The 12,600-nt window shown below is 45.0% G+C and overlaps 1 protein-coding gene across 1 annotated transcript in view; it reads right to left on the reverse strand.

Moving 5' to 3' along the window:
- Positions 1-1,358: 1,358 nt before the first annotated feature.
- The window catches only part of UBA6 (ubiquitin like modifier activating enzyme 6), a 72,812-nt gene continuing 61,570 nt past the window's right edge, over positions 1,359-12,600 (reverse strand). The window contains exons 29-33 of the mRNA XM_075607647.1: positions 12,239-12,432; positions 10,484-10,611; positions 5,672-5,759; positions 4,768-4,862; positions 1,359-3,531 (exon numbers count right to left, since the gene is read on the reverse strand). Coding sequence (XP_075463762.1) covers positions 3,396-3,531; positions 4,768-4,862; positions 5,672-5,759; positions 10,484-10,611; positions 12,239-12,432 — 641 coding nt within the window. The 3' untranslated portion in view covers positions 1,359-3,395. The remainder of the gene's footprint in view (positions 3,532-4,767; positions 4,863-5,671; positions 5,760-10,483; positions 10,612-12,238; positions 12,433-12,600) is intronic.

Raw genomic sequence — 12,600 nt, forward strand, 5'->3', positions numbered from 1 at the left:
ACGGACATTAGGTTTCCTGAGCTACTGCCGTATCCACAAAGCCTACTACATACAAAAACAACAACTGTACATCTCATAAGAATAGAGTTATTGTCACGTGATATTATGTAAGTCAACCCTCAGACATCAACATAGGTCTTTAGTTGGAGTGAAGAGAGCGAGCAGAGGGAAATAACACCTAATTCTTACTGTGGCATTACCCTCCCAATCCAGACACTGCTACAGCATTATTTCAGGGTCTAGATGGGAGTAACGTCAAGTTTAACAATGACTTAAATAACAATGTTAAGTCCCAGGATAATGCACACTTTAAATAATGCATCGGTAACTGTGCATTACTTCTCGTCACTATATTTAATTGGGGCTTTTATGGGTAAGGTAAGGAACAAGTGTGACAAAATTTCACCTTACTCGTCACTTTTTCTGCACAGCCTGGGTTACAGAAGTGCATAGCCAGTATACCTCCTCACAGCTCGTTCGACCTTTTGGGTCTCATTGTGAGGTTTGTTACTGGCTATGCAATGTGAAGCTGGAAGCGGGTATAGGTAGTGTGTAGAACTAGAATAAAATAAATAGGGCGAGTTAAAAAAAAAAAAAAAAAGTGACACACCCATTAGGTACATTTGCATGTCTCAGACAGGTCTGCAACCCGGACTTTCCCCATTATCTCTTTGCATAAAATGCTTTCACTGCAGCCGGGGATTCTGGGAAATGACATGCAAATGAGCAGTTTGTCCATTTTTGGGGTGTTATCTACCTTTAAATCTTACATTAGGATATGTCGCAAACATCTGACAAGACAACTTACAGGCACATATGACACACTAAGGCTGCGGTCCCAGTACAGCCTGTGCGCACGGCGCGGCGTGCACTGTGCGTGTAAGCACCGCCCCAATGAGGGCGAACCAGCCGCGTGACGTAATGGCCGCGCCCCGCAAATCCCCGACCACGCCCCCTCCCGTCGCAAGATTCTCCTCTCCTCACAGACCGCAGATCGCGGTTAGCGCTGTGACACGCGCCGCCCCCCTCCGCCGGGCGCGCGTGTCACAGACATTACTGGGACCGCAGCCTAAGGCATTGCTATATGCTTATTTCACTAGCAAGGCCAAAGAAACCTTGTTTGCAGTCCAAATTCAGTGTTGTCTTTGTAACAGGTTTGTTATGAAAAAATCCTTTGTTTCCAAAATGGGAAGAGATATTTACAAAGCAGTCTTCTGCCATAAAACACCTTCCGGTGCTGGAGGATACCTCACAGGCAGATGGCCCTATAACCGCGAGGACTCACAGGCAAATTGCATCACAAGATCATTAAATCATAGCTGAAAAATAAATTACGTTTGGTGGTAATTTTTTTTTTTTTATTATTATTATTATTCAAAAAGAGGAATATGGGGAACAAAAAACAATCTGTTGTTTTGCAGTAATTACCATTGTTGAATAGCAACAGCATTTTTCTCCAGTGGGACAAAATGTTACTTTATTCAGTACCATAACTCGGAATTTATGTTTTGCTACAAAAAAAAAAAAGATACATTTTAGATTGAAAGCCTGGAGACAAGAAATAACCCATTCATTGGAGATTTAATGAGAGTTGAAATGAGACTCATCTTTAAAGATTTATTTTTACATTCATTTCTATCTTTCTACACAGAATTGAAGCTGAATCCCATTCATTTCAGCTCCTGGGACCCCCTGCTTCCAGAGATACTTAACTCTGTAAGGGGCGCCTATATCTCTCTGTTTTTAAAGCTTCACATCATGTGGGCCAATAGGAAGCTGAACCTGATGACGTCATGGCTTCCCATTGGCCTGCAGGGCGTGGGAGCTTTGTAAAGTGGCCATTGTGTGATCCCGGATACCCAGCCTGAGCAGCTATGGGGGTATCTCTGGAAGCAGGGGGCACAGAGCTGAAATGAATGCGGTTAAGCTCCGGAGACGCCCTGCTTCAATCTTGTGTAAAAAAAAAAAAAAATAACAACGGTGAATGTCTAAAGAGGCAATTCAAGTGCCTTTTTTAAGAGACCTAGAAGAAAAAAAAGTAACGTATATAAAAAAAAGTCCGTATGGAATTTAAACGGGTTGAAAACGCACATATGCAAGAACTACTCAAAGAATAAATATGAACTGCTCCTTTATTCAAATATCTACTTTCTCAGTTGTACTATATTCCGAAAAGGACAGTCCTCTAACCAAAATATTACATCTTTAAAACAGCATACTTCTCCATGTGTATTGGCCTTACTTGCATAGGACAATTGAGGCCCCTGAGCATAAAGGAAAACATAGCAATGAGACAAACAACTATCATTTGATAACCTGGCTCTTTTCTTCTTCTTCCCATGCTGAACCTCTGTGGATTTTTCCAGTAGTGAAAGGGTTTATTCAATTCAAGTTATTGGGGAAATCCGCATTATGTCAATAACAATCCGCATTATGTCAATAACAATCCTCATTTGGTGGTTAAAAAGAGGGTAAGTGTAGCCATTTAAATACTAGACAAGGAGAGAGTCAAACAGGTTTTAACTGGTGACAATAGAAACAGAAATACAGCCCTCCCACCTCTTTTATATGGAAATAGAAGGTCTTCTTGGTTAATATTGTCCAGTTGCTCAGATTTGGAGGCCCCCTTATAAACCTCTCCAAAACCAGTCAGTCACTCTTGGTGCAGGTTCTGCTCACGTGTTCACTGAATGATCAGCAGGTTAACCTTTAGTGTGCCCTTATGAAGTGTTTGGTATGGCCCGCCAGAGGCCTATTTATATACCAGGAATTTCAGGGGAAAAAAATCTTGTTTTATAAGGGACGATCAGACAGACGTTGGCCTGATCTAAACGCCCCTTCACTACCGATTGCATGAGCCGGGGCAGCCATGCGAATGACCGCAAATGCCGGAAATCTGGCATAATGTTGATGCCGGACGTCCGACAGCAAACAAGTTGATCTTTGAAAACTGGTCGTATGTATGTATGTTTTTTTTTCTATAGCATGAAGTGCTGGTGTGTTCATACCTTGACTGATACTTCTACTGCAAGGCACACAGAGACTTTGTATATACTGTACAAATGTTCTAACAGACTCAACAAACTTTTATAGGAAAGGAGGTACAACAAATTACAGTCAGAAATAGTATTCTTGGTCCTCCCTCTTGCATCCTGTTTTATTGATCTTTTTGGGTCATAGCATGGAGTATTGCATCCCAATCAATTGAATAACCAAATCTTCTGGTAAAGAAAAACATAACAAGAAAGCACTGGGGACATTATATACTCAGTTTCTGTTATGCAAAGTATTAGTGCAATTCACTACTTCCACTTGTTCCTCTTAATTAAGGCTTCATCTAATTGTGACAAGTAGTACCAACACATACACACAAGGTAACACTGGCACACGTGCTATTAATTGTTCTCCTGGCTGAAGAAATATCTGACAGGTGGCCCTGGCAAATCTTCGTCTTCGTCTATTTCTGGAGCAAATGACACAGTCAAGTCAACATATTTTCTATCTGCCCCTGGTTTCACCAGTTTCTGCATTCTGTAATGGGGAAAAAACATAGATTTAAAAAAAAAAACCCTTCTAACAAACACCACATCAAAATATTAGCTTTGGAAATTGTAACAGCCTGAATTAGTCTAAAATTAATGAGTTTCATAAATCTTATTAGGATTAAAGTTTGCGGATTCAACAAACTCTTAATTGGTGTGAAGTAACTCTCCTGGATGTAGAGAGGTGTTAGAAATATTTCCCAGCTGGAGAGATTGGTAGCAACATGATGCTACGGGCATCCCTTCCAAAAGGAATCTAATAGTAATAGCATAATCCATTAAAAAAAACCAAAAAAAACCCAAATGTGAAGAAAATGTATCTTTTGTGTAGTCCTGATGAAGGTGTAATGACTACTCCGAAACATTTGATATTTTAGAATAAAGATTTGCTATTTTTGTATAGAAGTCTGGCGTGCCTTCGCCTATTAAAGAATGCATTGATGTCGGCAGCTGCAGTCCCTGCCAGGATCGAGCACCAAGCGAGTTCAGGTACATGAAGGAGAGCACTTCCATTCTGTTGAATAGTCCTTTCTCTAGGAGAAAGAAGGATGCTTTATCTTTATCGGATTATTACTTTTCTTGCACTCCATAGATCAGCGGTGCGCACAAACTTCTTGAGCTGCGGCCCCCTTCCCGGGAGCCTCAGCATTCGCGCCCCCCCCCCTCCCAATTGCTCGGCGTCATATAATGTTGCGCGTCATTTGACGCCGCATTGCCGAAGACCCGGCTGGCAGCAGGTAAGGGAATTACACAGGCCTTAGGCCTCCCCTGGCATTTAATGTAAATGCCGTGGGGAAGAGCGCAGGGCGTCTGTAACCGTTGCGCCCCCCCCCAGAAATTCTCCCACCCCCCAGTTTGCGCACCTCTGCGGCATATTTCACAAAGGAGGAGATGCTGCAAAAGGGTTGATGTATGTACACTATACAACCTGCATTAAGTTGAAGAAGCAAAGTTGTGTTCACCTAGATGTACAACTTCTGCGTCTGAACGTATCTAGATTTCCCTACAGTGAAAACTACTCAAGGAACCAAAGCTTTCAGATAACTAGTGATATAGGCGATTTCATTTGAAAAGGGACAGACGGTCAAATATGACATGTTAGTTAGTACGGTTCATTGAAAGACAGCAAAGATTGAAGCCAACCTTGGTATTTCCAGAATATAAAGCTTCTATTTTAGGATCAGGCTTAATGGGAAAGGAAAAAAATAAAGAAATTAGCACTTACGTAAGTTTCAACCTCTTTGCGTGTCCAGGCATAACAGGGACGTACAACATTCGGACTCCTTGTACAACCATCGTTGGCTCTATGCCGTATTCTTCCTATATAAATGTACATGACATATATGCACAGTGTTCACTGTCATTTCCATGCCAAGTAATTCAGCAGAAAACGCATACAAAGTTGGGGGCTGTTGTACTGCAGCACAATATAATGAATGCCTATGTAGCCAACATTTGTAATAAACTCTGCAGTCAAGAAAAACTTTAGTTACAAACGGTATATGGGCGCCATGCATAGTACGGTAAAGTACATAATAGAGATATGGATATTAATTCTCTTTGGAAAAGGGAATATGTGGAAGGCAGGGTGTTAGATCTAATTTCCAATTACAATGGTTGATAGCGCATGTACTAGCTTTTGAACTAGAACATCTGCTTCATTCCACAGCCAATAATACATTATTTGGAACTCTTTAGATGAAAAGGCACTGCAAGATTAAATTGGCATTTGTTAGTGTTGGCTATAGAAGTAATCCAAAGCAAATATTATGCTTGATCAGTGACCTGACATATAAGAGAAATCCATGCGAGGGTGAGGCCTTCTAGTGTTGCTTAGAAACTTAAAGTTACAAGTAGTTTGAAATACTTTTAAAAAGGATGGAAAAATATCTAAGCAGAAGCCAATGCAAAGGAATATTATATCTGAAGTCCTTATTCACTGTGCAGAAATCTTTTGTCTCATCGCCTGATCCCCTGGCTTCCTCAAAGTTAAATAGGGGCCCTGAGCTAGAGTGTGGATAAATGCAATGTAGGAAAAGGGAAGAACGGGTTAAGTTAGGAAACAAGGGAGATGGATGAGCAGCTCTTCACGGCCACCATTCAAGCAAAAATGGAGGAGGTATGCTTACCCTGACAGCGTTAATGAAATCCAAAAGGGTAAAGTCTCTTTTCCCATAAATGGTCCATCTGTCCCAAATGGTAAATGTGATGCCATTTCTGTGAAGGGGAGAAGAAAAAAACATGAACAAGAGATCATGAAAAGAGCATTATTTGCATCAATAAACCCTGTTCAAGATGCTCTGAAGTCGGCTTCTTGTCAGGGGATGTGGCTTTAAGGTTCCCTGGCTAGAATAATATGTTTCCCGGCATATTGAAGAGGCACCAATGTCTTCCAACATCAAGGAAGCTTTAAGCATGTCAGTGCCGGAGAGACCACCTACTCGCTGCTCTTCTCTACGATGGGTTTCTGGCCTCTGCAGCACTAAGTAATGTGGAGGAGTGGTCTATGGTAACGCTACTGCTTTTGAAGTGGATGAACCTAGCTTAAACTCCCCTTAGACATCCTTGTGACCTTGACTCATGCCATGTCCCTGTGCTTCAGTAAAAAAATTAAACTAAGTTCAAAGAGGGCTTTTACCTACAAAATACAATTTATGTGTAAATTGATGTCATAAAAAGACAAATATTATATTATCATCATTGTTGTCAGTGTGGTAACATACATACATACATACATACATATATGTACTAGCTGATATACCCGGCGTTGCCCGGGATTGCAGGGGCGGGGTGCGTGAAGGGCGGGGAGGGGTGGGTGCATGAAGGGCCTTGCGTGAAGGGCCTTGCGTGAAGGGCGGGTGGGTGGGTGTGTGAAGGGCGGGGAGGATGGGGCGGGTAGGGGTGAAGGGCGGGGAGGGGCGGGAGGGGGGGTGAAGGGCAGGGCGGGAGGGTGAAGGGCAGGGCGGGAGGGGGGGTGAAGGCCGGGTGGGGGGGTGAAGGGCAGGGCGGGAGGGGTGAAGGGCGGGGCGGTGAAGGGCGGGGGGGGGTGGGGGTGAAGGGCGGGGAGGGGGTGCGGGGAGGGGAGTAAAGGGTGGGAGGTGAAGGGCGGGGAGGGGGGTGAAGGGCAGGGGTGTGAAGGGCAGGGGTAGGGGGGGTGAAGGGCAGGGGTAGGTGGTGGGTGAAGGGCAGGGGTAGGTGGGGGGTGAAGGGCAGGGGTAGGGGGGGTGTGAAGGGCAGGGGTAGGGGGGGTGTGAAGGGCAGGGGTAGGGGGTGTGAAGGGCAGGGGTAGGGGGGTGAAGGGCAGGGGTAGGGGGGGTGAAGGGCAGGGGTAGGGGGGTGAAGGGCAGGGGTAGGGGTGGAGGGCAGGGGGGTGAAGGGCAGGGGGTGGGGGGTGAAGGGCAGGGGTGGGGGGGTGAAGGGCAGGGAGTGGGAGGTGAAGGGCAGGGGGTGGGAGGTGAAGGGCAGGGGGTGGGAGGTGAAGGGCAGGGGGTGGGGGGTGAAGGGCAGGGGTAGGGGGGAGGGTGAAGGGCAGGGGTAGGGAGGAGGGTGAAGGGCAGGGGTAGGGGGGGGGTGAAGGGCTGGGGTAGGGGGGGGGGTGAAGGCCAGGGGTAGGGGGGGTGAAGGCCAGGGGTAGGGGGGGTGAAGGCCAGGGGTAGAGGGGGGGGGTGAAGGCCAGGGGTGGGGGGGTGAAGGCCAGGGGTGGGGTGGGGGTGAAGGCCAGGGGGGGGGGGGGGTGAAGGCCAGGGGTAGGGGGGGTGAAGGGCAGGGGTAGGAGGGGTAAAGGGCAGGGGTAGGGAGGGGTGAAGGGCAGGGGTGAAGGGCAGGGGTAGGGGGGGTGAAGAGCAGTGGTAGGGGGGGGTGAAGGGCAGGGGTGGGGGGGTGAAGGGCAGGGGTGAAAGTGAGGTGGGGGTGTGAAAGGCAGGGGTAGTGGGGTGTGTGTGAAAGGCAGGGGTAGGGGGGGGTGAAAGGCAGGGGTAGGGGGGGGGTGAAAGTGAGACACAAATTGTTGGCAGGAGTAAAATGTCCCCCTCCACACACACACACGACGGGAGTGAGAGGTGGCGGAGAGTGGGACTGGCGCAGATCCGAGGAGGCTGCTTGGCCCCCCTGCGGCCATGTCCTGGGCCGTGCGGCCACCGAGCGCCGTGGACGGAAGGGAGCGCCGGGGAGGGAAGGGAGCAATGGCGGCTGGCGCAGGAGGGCCGCGCCGCGCTTCCCCTCCGTCCGGGAGCCGGTGCAGGGCGGCGCACGTGAGAGTGTGATGGGGGGGGAGAAGGGGGAAGAGGACAGAGGGATATTGTGTGTGTGTGTGTGTGGTGTGTGGTGTGTGTGTGGTGTGTGTGGTGAGGCCGAGGGGGAAGAGAGTGGCAGTTGGGTGACGTAAGAGCCAGCAATGTGATTGGCCAGAGGCTGAGGACCAATCAGATTCACCGCAGCTAGTACCAACCTTTCGATTTTATATATTAAGATATATATAGAGTGCAGAATAAATGAGTTCTTCAGTATTAGGTGATACCTTTTTAATTGGACTAACAATTTATGTCATAGGACAAGCTTTCGAGAGTTCTCCTCTCTTCTTCAGGTCAAGCAATAGTGATATACAAAGGATTCAATGGCTAAAACAGTGTAGAGAAACAAAAAAAAACAACAGATATGTACTGTAGATAAGGTAGGGTGTTAAAAGTGTTTGAAGCCAGGGGACGGTGACAAGGGAAGGAGAGGAGGGTGAGGGATGCTGGGGGGGGGGGGGGGGGAAGAGAGAAAGTGTTGATAAGAATGGAGGCAAGCAGGATAATTACAAACAATGAAGAACTCAATCGCAACTGGACTAACACGGCTATTTTCTGCTATATACAAGACAGTCCTGTCGGCGAACATTTCTCTGACTCTGGCCATAAGATGAACGATCTGAGGGTTGCCATACTCAAAGGTAATCTTAAAACACCGAAAGAGAGACGGTTGCACGAATACAAATTTATGCAACTGTTCGGGACACTTAACGGTGGCCTAAACAGAGATCGAAATTTTATGAGTCATTACTGACACAAGTGAACTCTCTTCCCATGAGCGCTAAAGGCCATGTCTGTACATACTGTGCTATATGTATGCACACACAGCTGTCTCTTACACATACTAATACTCCTTGTTTTTCCATCCCTATACACCAATAGGGACCACATAGTATCCACACACACTTTTAGTTATGCCACTATCTCCCATATTTCCACACCTACCCACACAATTTATATTAACTCCCACTCCACACACCCCTTTTGTATAGCACTGTATACACTGTGGGCTCTCCATTCATTTATATTCACACAGATACACACACACACACTCTTACATCACTAACTTTCAGAAACCATTTAACACCTTTTGCCATAAATCTCATCCACACCGGGGGAAGGACAAGCACAGATAACATTCCAAGAGACACTGTTTTTAAGTATTCCCTATGCTTGATTCATTCATTGTAACATCGCCGGAAGAAGAGATCAGTGTATCTCGAAAGCTCGCACAAATAAAAGCATTTCGTTAGCCACAGAACGGTATCATCTATTTATTTTTTGATTATATATATATGTCTTCAACAAGGGAATACTTTATGGACAAATTTCAGTCTAGTTTCTAGCAAGGCAACAAAAACGCCTGTGTCAAGGCTAGGTTTTTGCACATGCTCTGAAAATCAGCTGACAAATGTTTTTATTTTCCTTCTTTGTTGCCGTATGTGTGACTTGTTGAACAACGCGATTCGAGGTAGTCCTGGGGTGGCTTGTTCCATGTTCTGATCGCTCGTATGAAGTCAGCCTTCAAAGTTATAAAGTGGCCGTTTAGTAAAACGGCAAATAAACACAAAACCAACACACAGTCCATGACCTAAGGAAAATAAGTCACTAAAACAGTGTACACAATAAGACAATAGGCAGCAATCATCAAGTGTCAGCAAATATTTGATTATGCTGCACCATTGGGCTTTTCCCATGGCAACTATAAACTCCATGAGGTCGATAAACCATGTAAGTGCTACTATTAAAATATAATGCACTGCATTCATTTCCAAAACTGAAGTAATTTATTAAAGGAGGAATTTACCCAAACTAACCTATGTTTGCTTTTTTACAGGATTGGATCCGGGGGTCCACCATAGCTGAAGCGCCCTTATTTCAGCTCTTTGGACCCCCTGGTTCTGAGATACTTACTGGTGAAGCCAACGGTATTACTTCCTGGGCTTTAAATGGTCATCCAATATTTATTGGGCAATCTCCATATGTGTGGCCAGCAAAACATAGACATTAAAAGCAGTAGGGCAAAGTTTCCCACACAAGATGCAAAGTAGAGCTCGACTCACATTTCTTAATGCAGTATCTTCCATGAGTATATGCAAGCGCACTCTGCACGGCTCTTGAATAAATGGAAGACCCTGCATTAAGAAATGTGGGAGCAGAGCTGTACATTGCATCTCGTATGGGAATCTTTGCCCCATTTCTTTTTTCATCCAATAGGAAGCTACAACTGATGATATTGCAGATTCCTATTGGCAGCCATTTTGTATCCCAAGGGTGATTTAAACCCGATAACTTCCCCAATAAGTATTAGGAGTTAAAAATAGTGGCGTTTTGCTCCGTGGTATATAAAAGGCACTGCTCTTTTAAAATACTAATTACAATCTTAGTTTTAACGGAATTAATTCATAAATAAGATCAGCAGCAAGATAATAAGAAATAAGAAAATAAATGGAAAATGGACCATGACCTGTTAGCACTGAGCACTTTCCTATTGTGCTCTATGCATGGAATCAGTGTTGAGCACACAAGCCTTGCGCTAGCCTCGTGTTCTGCAAAGGCTGATGGGTAAAAGCAGACAACCAGTGCTGCAGTTACTGAGATAACCGGCAAACATGAAGGGACATGCGATTATGGCCTCTGCGCGTTATCTACCTTATTTGCGTTCTCTTTACTTCTGCTGTCTCGGTGAACACTATAATTGGAATGGCGAGGTTGAAAAAGCAGTTCTTGTAAGCGTCAAAAGGATGCCCTCCCACGACTTTGATCAACTCCAGTGCAACCTAGGAAAACAAATGATATCTCATGCTTAAATAGGTGTGTGCCAATCTCTTAATTCACAACAACAGAAGTGGAACCAATCCTTTTACAAATGTTAAAGCAGACACACGCGCACAAAGGAAAATCTCCTTGTTTTCTTTAGAAACAAATTTGGTTTACTAAATAAAGAAAATTCTGAGATATTCCTCAAAATAATGAATAAAGCAGATTAGGACAAACCCTATTTGATTCCTTTCATTATATATATATATATATTTTTTTTTAATTATAAAGTCTTAATCTAATTGGATATGAATAGTCTTCAAAATACAGACATTGACACTTATTCAATCTGCTGAGAGCTGCGTCTCCGTGCTTGAGAAGAGCTCAGGTCCATTCCTGTGAACAGGACTAAAGTTCTCTCTATCACGGGGAAGGCGTATTTTAGAAAAGCCAGTTTTCAAATGATACAACGTGAATGTTTCAGTCCACAGGTTGTGACTAATTTCTGCACCTGACATTCCATAGGAACACTGTGCTCGGGTGATTGTGTGGGGCGGGTTGAACAGCAGGAGAGATCAGTGGATGCAGGCGGCCTATACAGCCCCATACATTTCAGGGAAAGGACTTGTGCAGCATTTTTAGACAAACCAGAGGATCATGCAAAAGGGAAGTAGCACTCCCAGGTGGAAACGAGCCTGGTACGTAGCCCCCTGTACTTTTGGACACTCACTTAGTAGCTATATTTAGCTGCTCTTGTTAATATTGCTTTAGCATTGACATTTCATCCGTGCTTGTGTTGCCTTGGCTTTCCCACATTGGTGGGTTCCCTCATTTTGTATGGGAATGTGGGATACTGGTTTTTTAGCATAACCATGCAATGTGGTCTCGCCATTTGTTGGTGTTTACCATTAAAAGTTGGAGGATCCTCTTTGCACATCACTTCTGTGAATGACAGTTCTTTCACGAGTGCTGTGGGTACTATTTTTACAGCACTCTACAATTCTTTTTCGTTGTTATATTGTTGCATTTCATAAGACACAGCTGGCATCTCTCACATGTTTGTAGGAGTGTAAAAAAACGCAACCAGTATCGCTAACAGAATGGTATAGTTATACAGTCCACAAACAAAATAATTATGAATAAGTTAACTAAATGAACAAAGACAGACTATGGCATCCCTCCCTGGTCCTTTGATTATCTGTGTTTTTCTTCAAATATGTTTTGCAAGAATTTGTCATGTATGCATTTAGGATAGCGCCTACACCCCCCTCCCCTCCCCCTCTGTGGGACTTACTCGCTCCGACCCTCAATGTATCTAGGTCATTTTCACCACTTTTTCCCCTTTTGCATCAGTTTGTGTTTTGGGGGAGTGGTTACAGGAGGAGATACCAGACACACATATTTTAGTGAGAGTGAGTGCGCCATTTTTTCACCATCTTATACGCTCCATAAGCTCCTCTAACCGAGGATCTGTATCAAACGCAAAAAAAACTTGATTAACTAGATGTGTACTTTTGGAGCAGATGCAGGCAAACAGATTTTTGTTTGGCGCTGTGCACTTTTCCATACCTTTATACGCAGCCCCCATGTCTCTCTCTCTCTCTCTTTCGCGTTTGCCTTGTTAGACGCGCACACCAAGATACTCACCAGCCCAGACACGGCAGCAGTGGCTGTGGCTATGGCAGGGATGATTTTCCCTGCAATGCGCTTGGTCTTCAGTCTGTTGGCTGGCTCGATGTTGTACATCTTGGCTCGCAGGTTAGATGCTGCCGTGATGAAGTTGATGTGCTCGTTACTGTCGTCGTCCTTTTCAAATGATAGCAGCTTCATCTGAAGGTCGCCTGCCGGTTCCGAAACATTGAAGACAAAAAGGGAGACAGAAAGTTAGAGACTCGAAGCCTTCTCCGTGACAAACACGACAAATATAGGTATTCATACAAGCCAAGATGTTAGTTTCCTAGCAAGCTTGACGTACATGGTGTCCTGAATCGTCAAAGTTTCATATATGG

This window comes from Ascaphus truei, chromosome 1 (assembly GCF_040206685.1).
Source record: "Ascaphus truei isolate aAscTru1 chromosome 1, aAscTru1.hap1, whole genome shotgun sequence".
NCBI classification, from domain to species: Eukaryota; Metazoa; Chordata; class Amphibia; order Anura; family Ascaphidae; genus Ascaphus; species Ascaphus truei.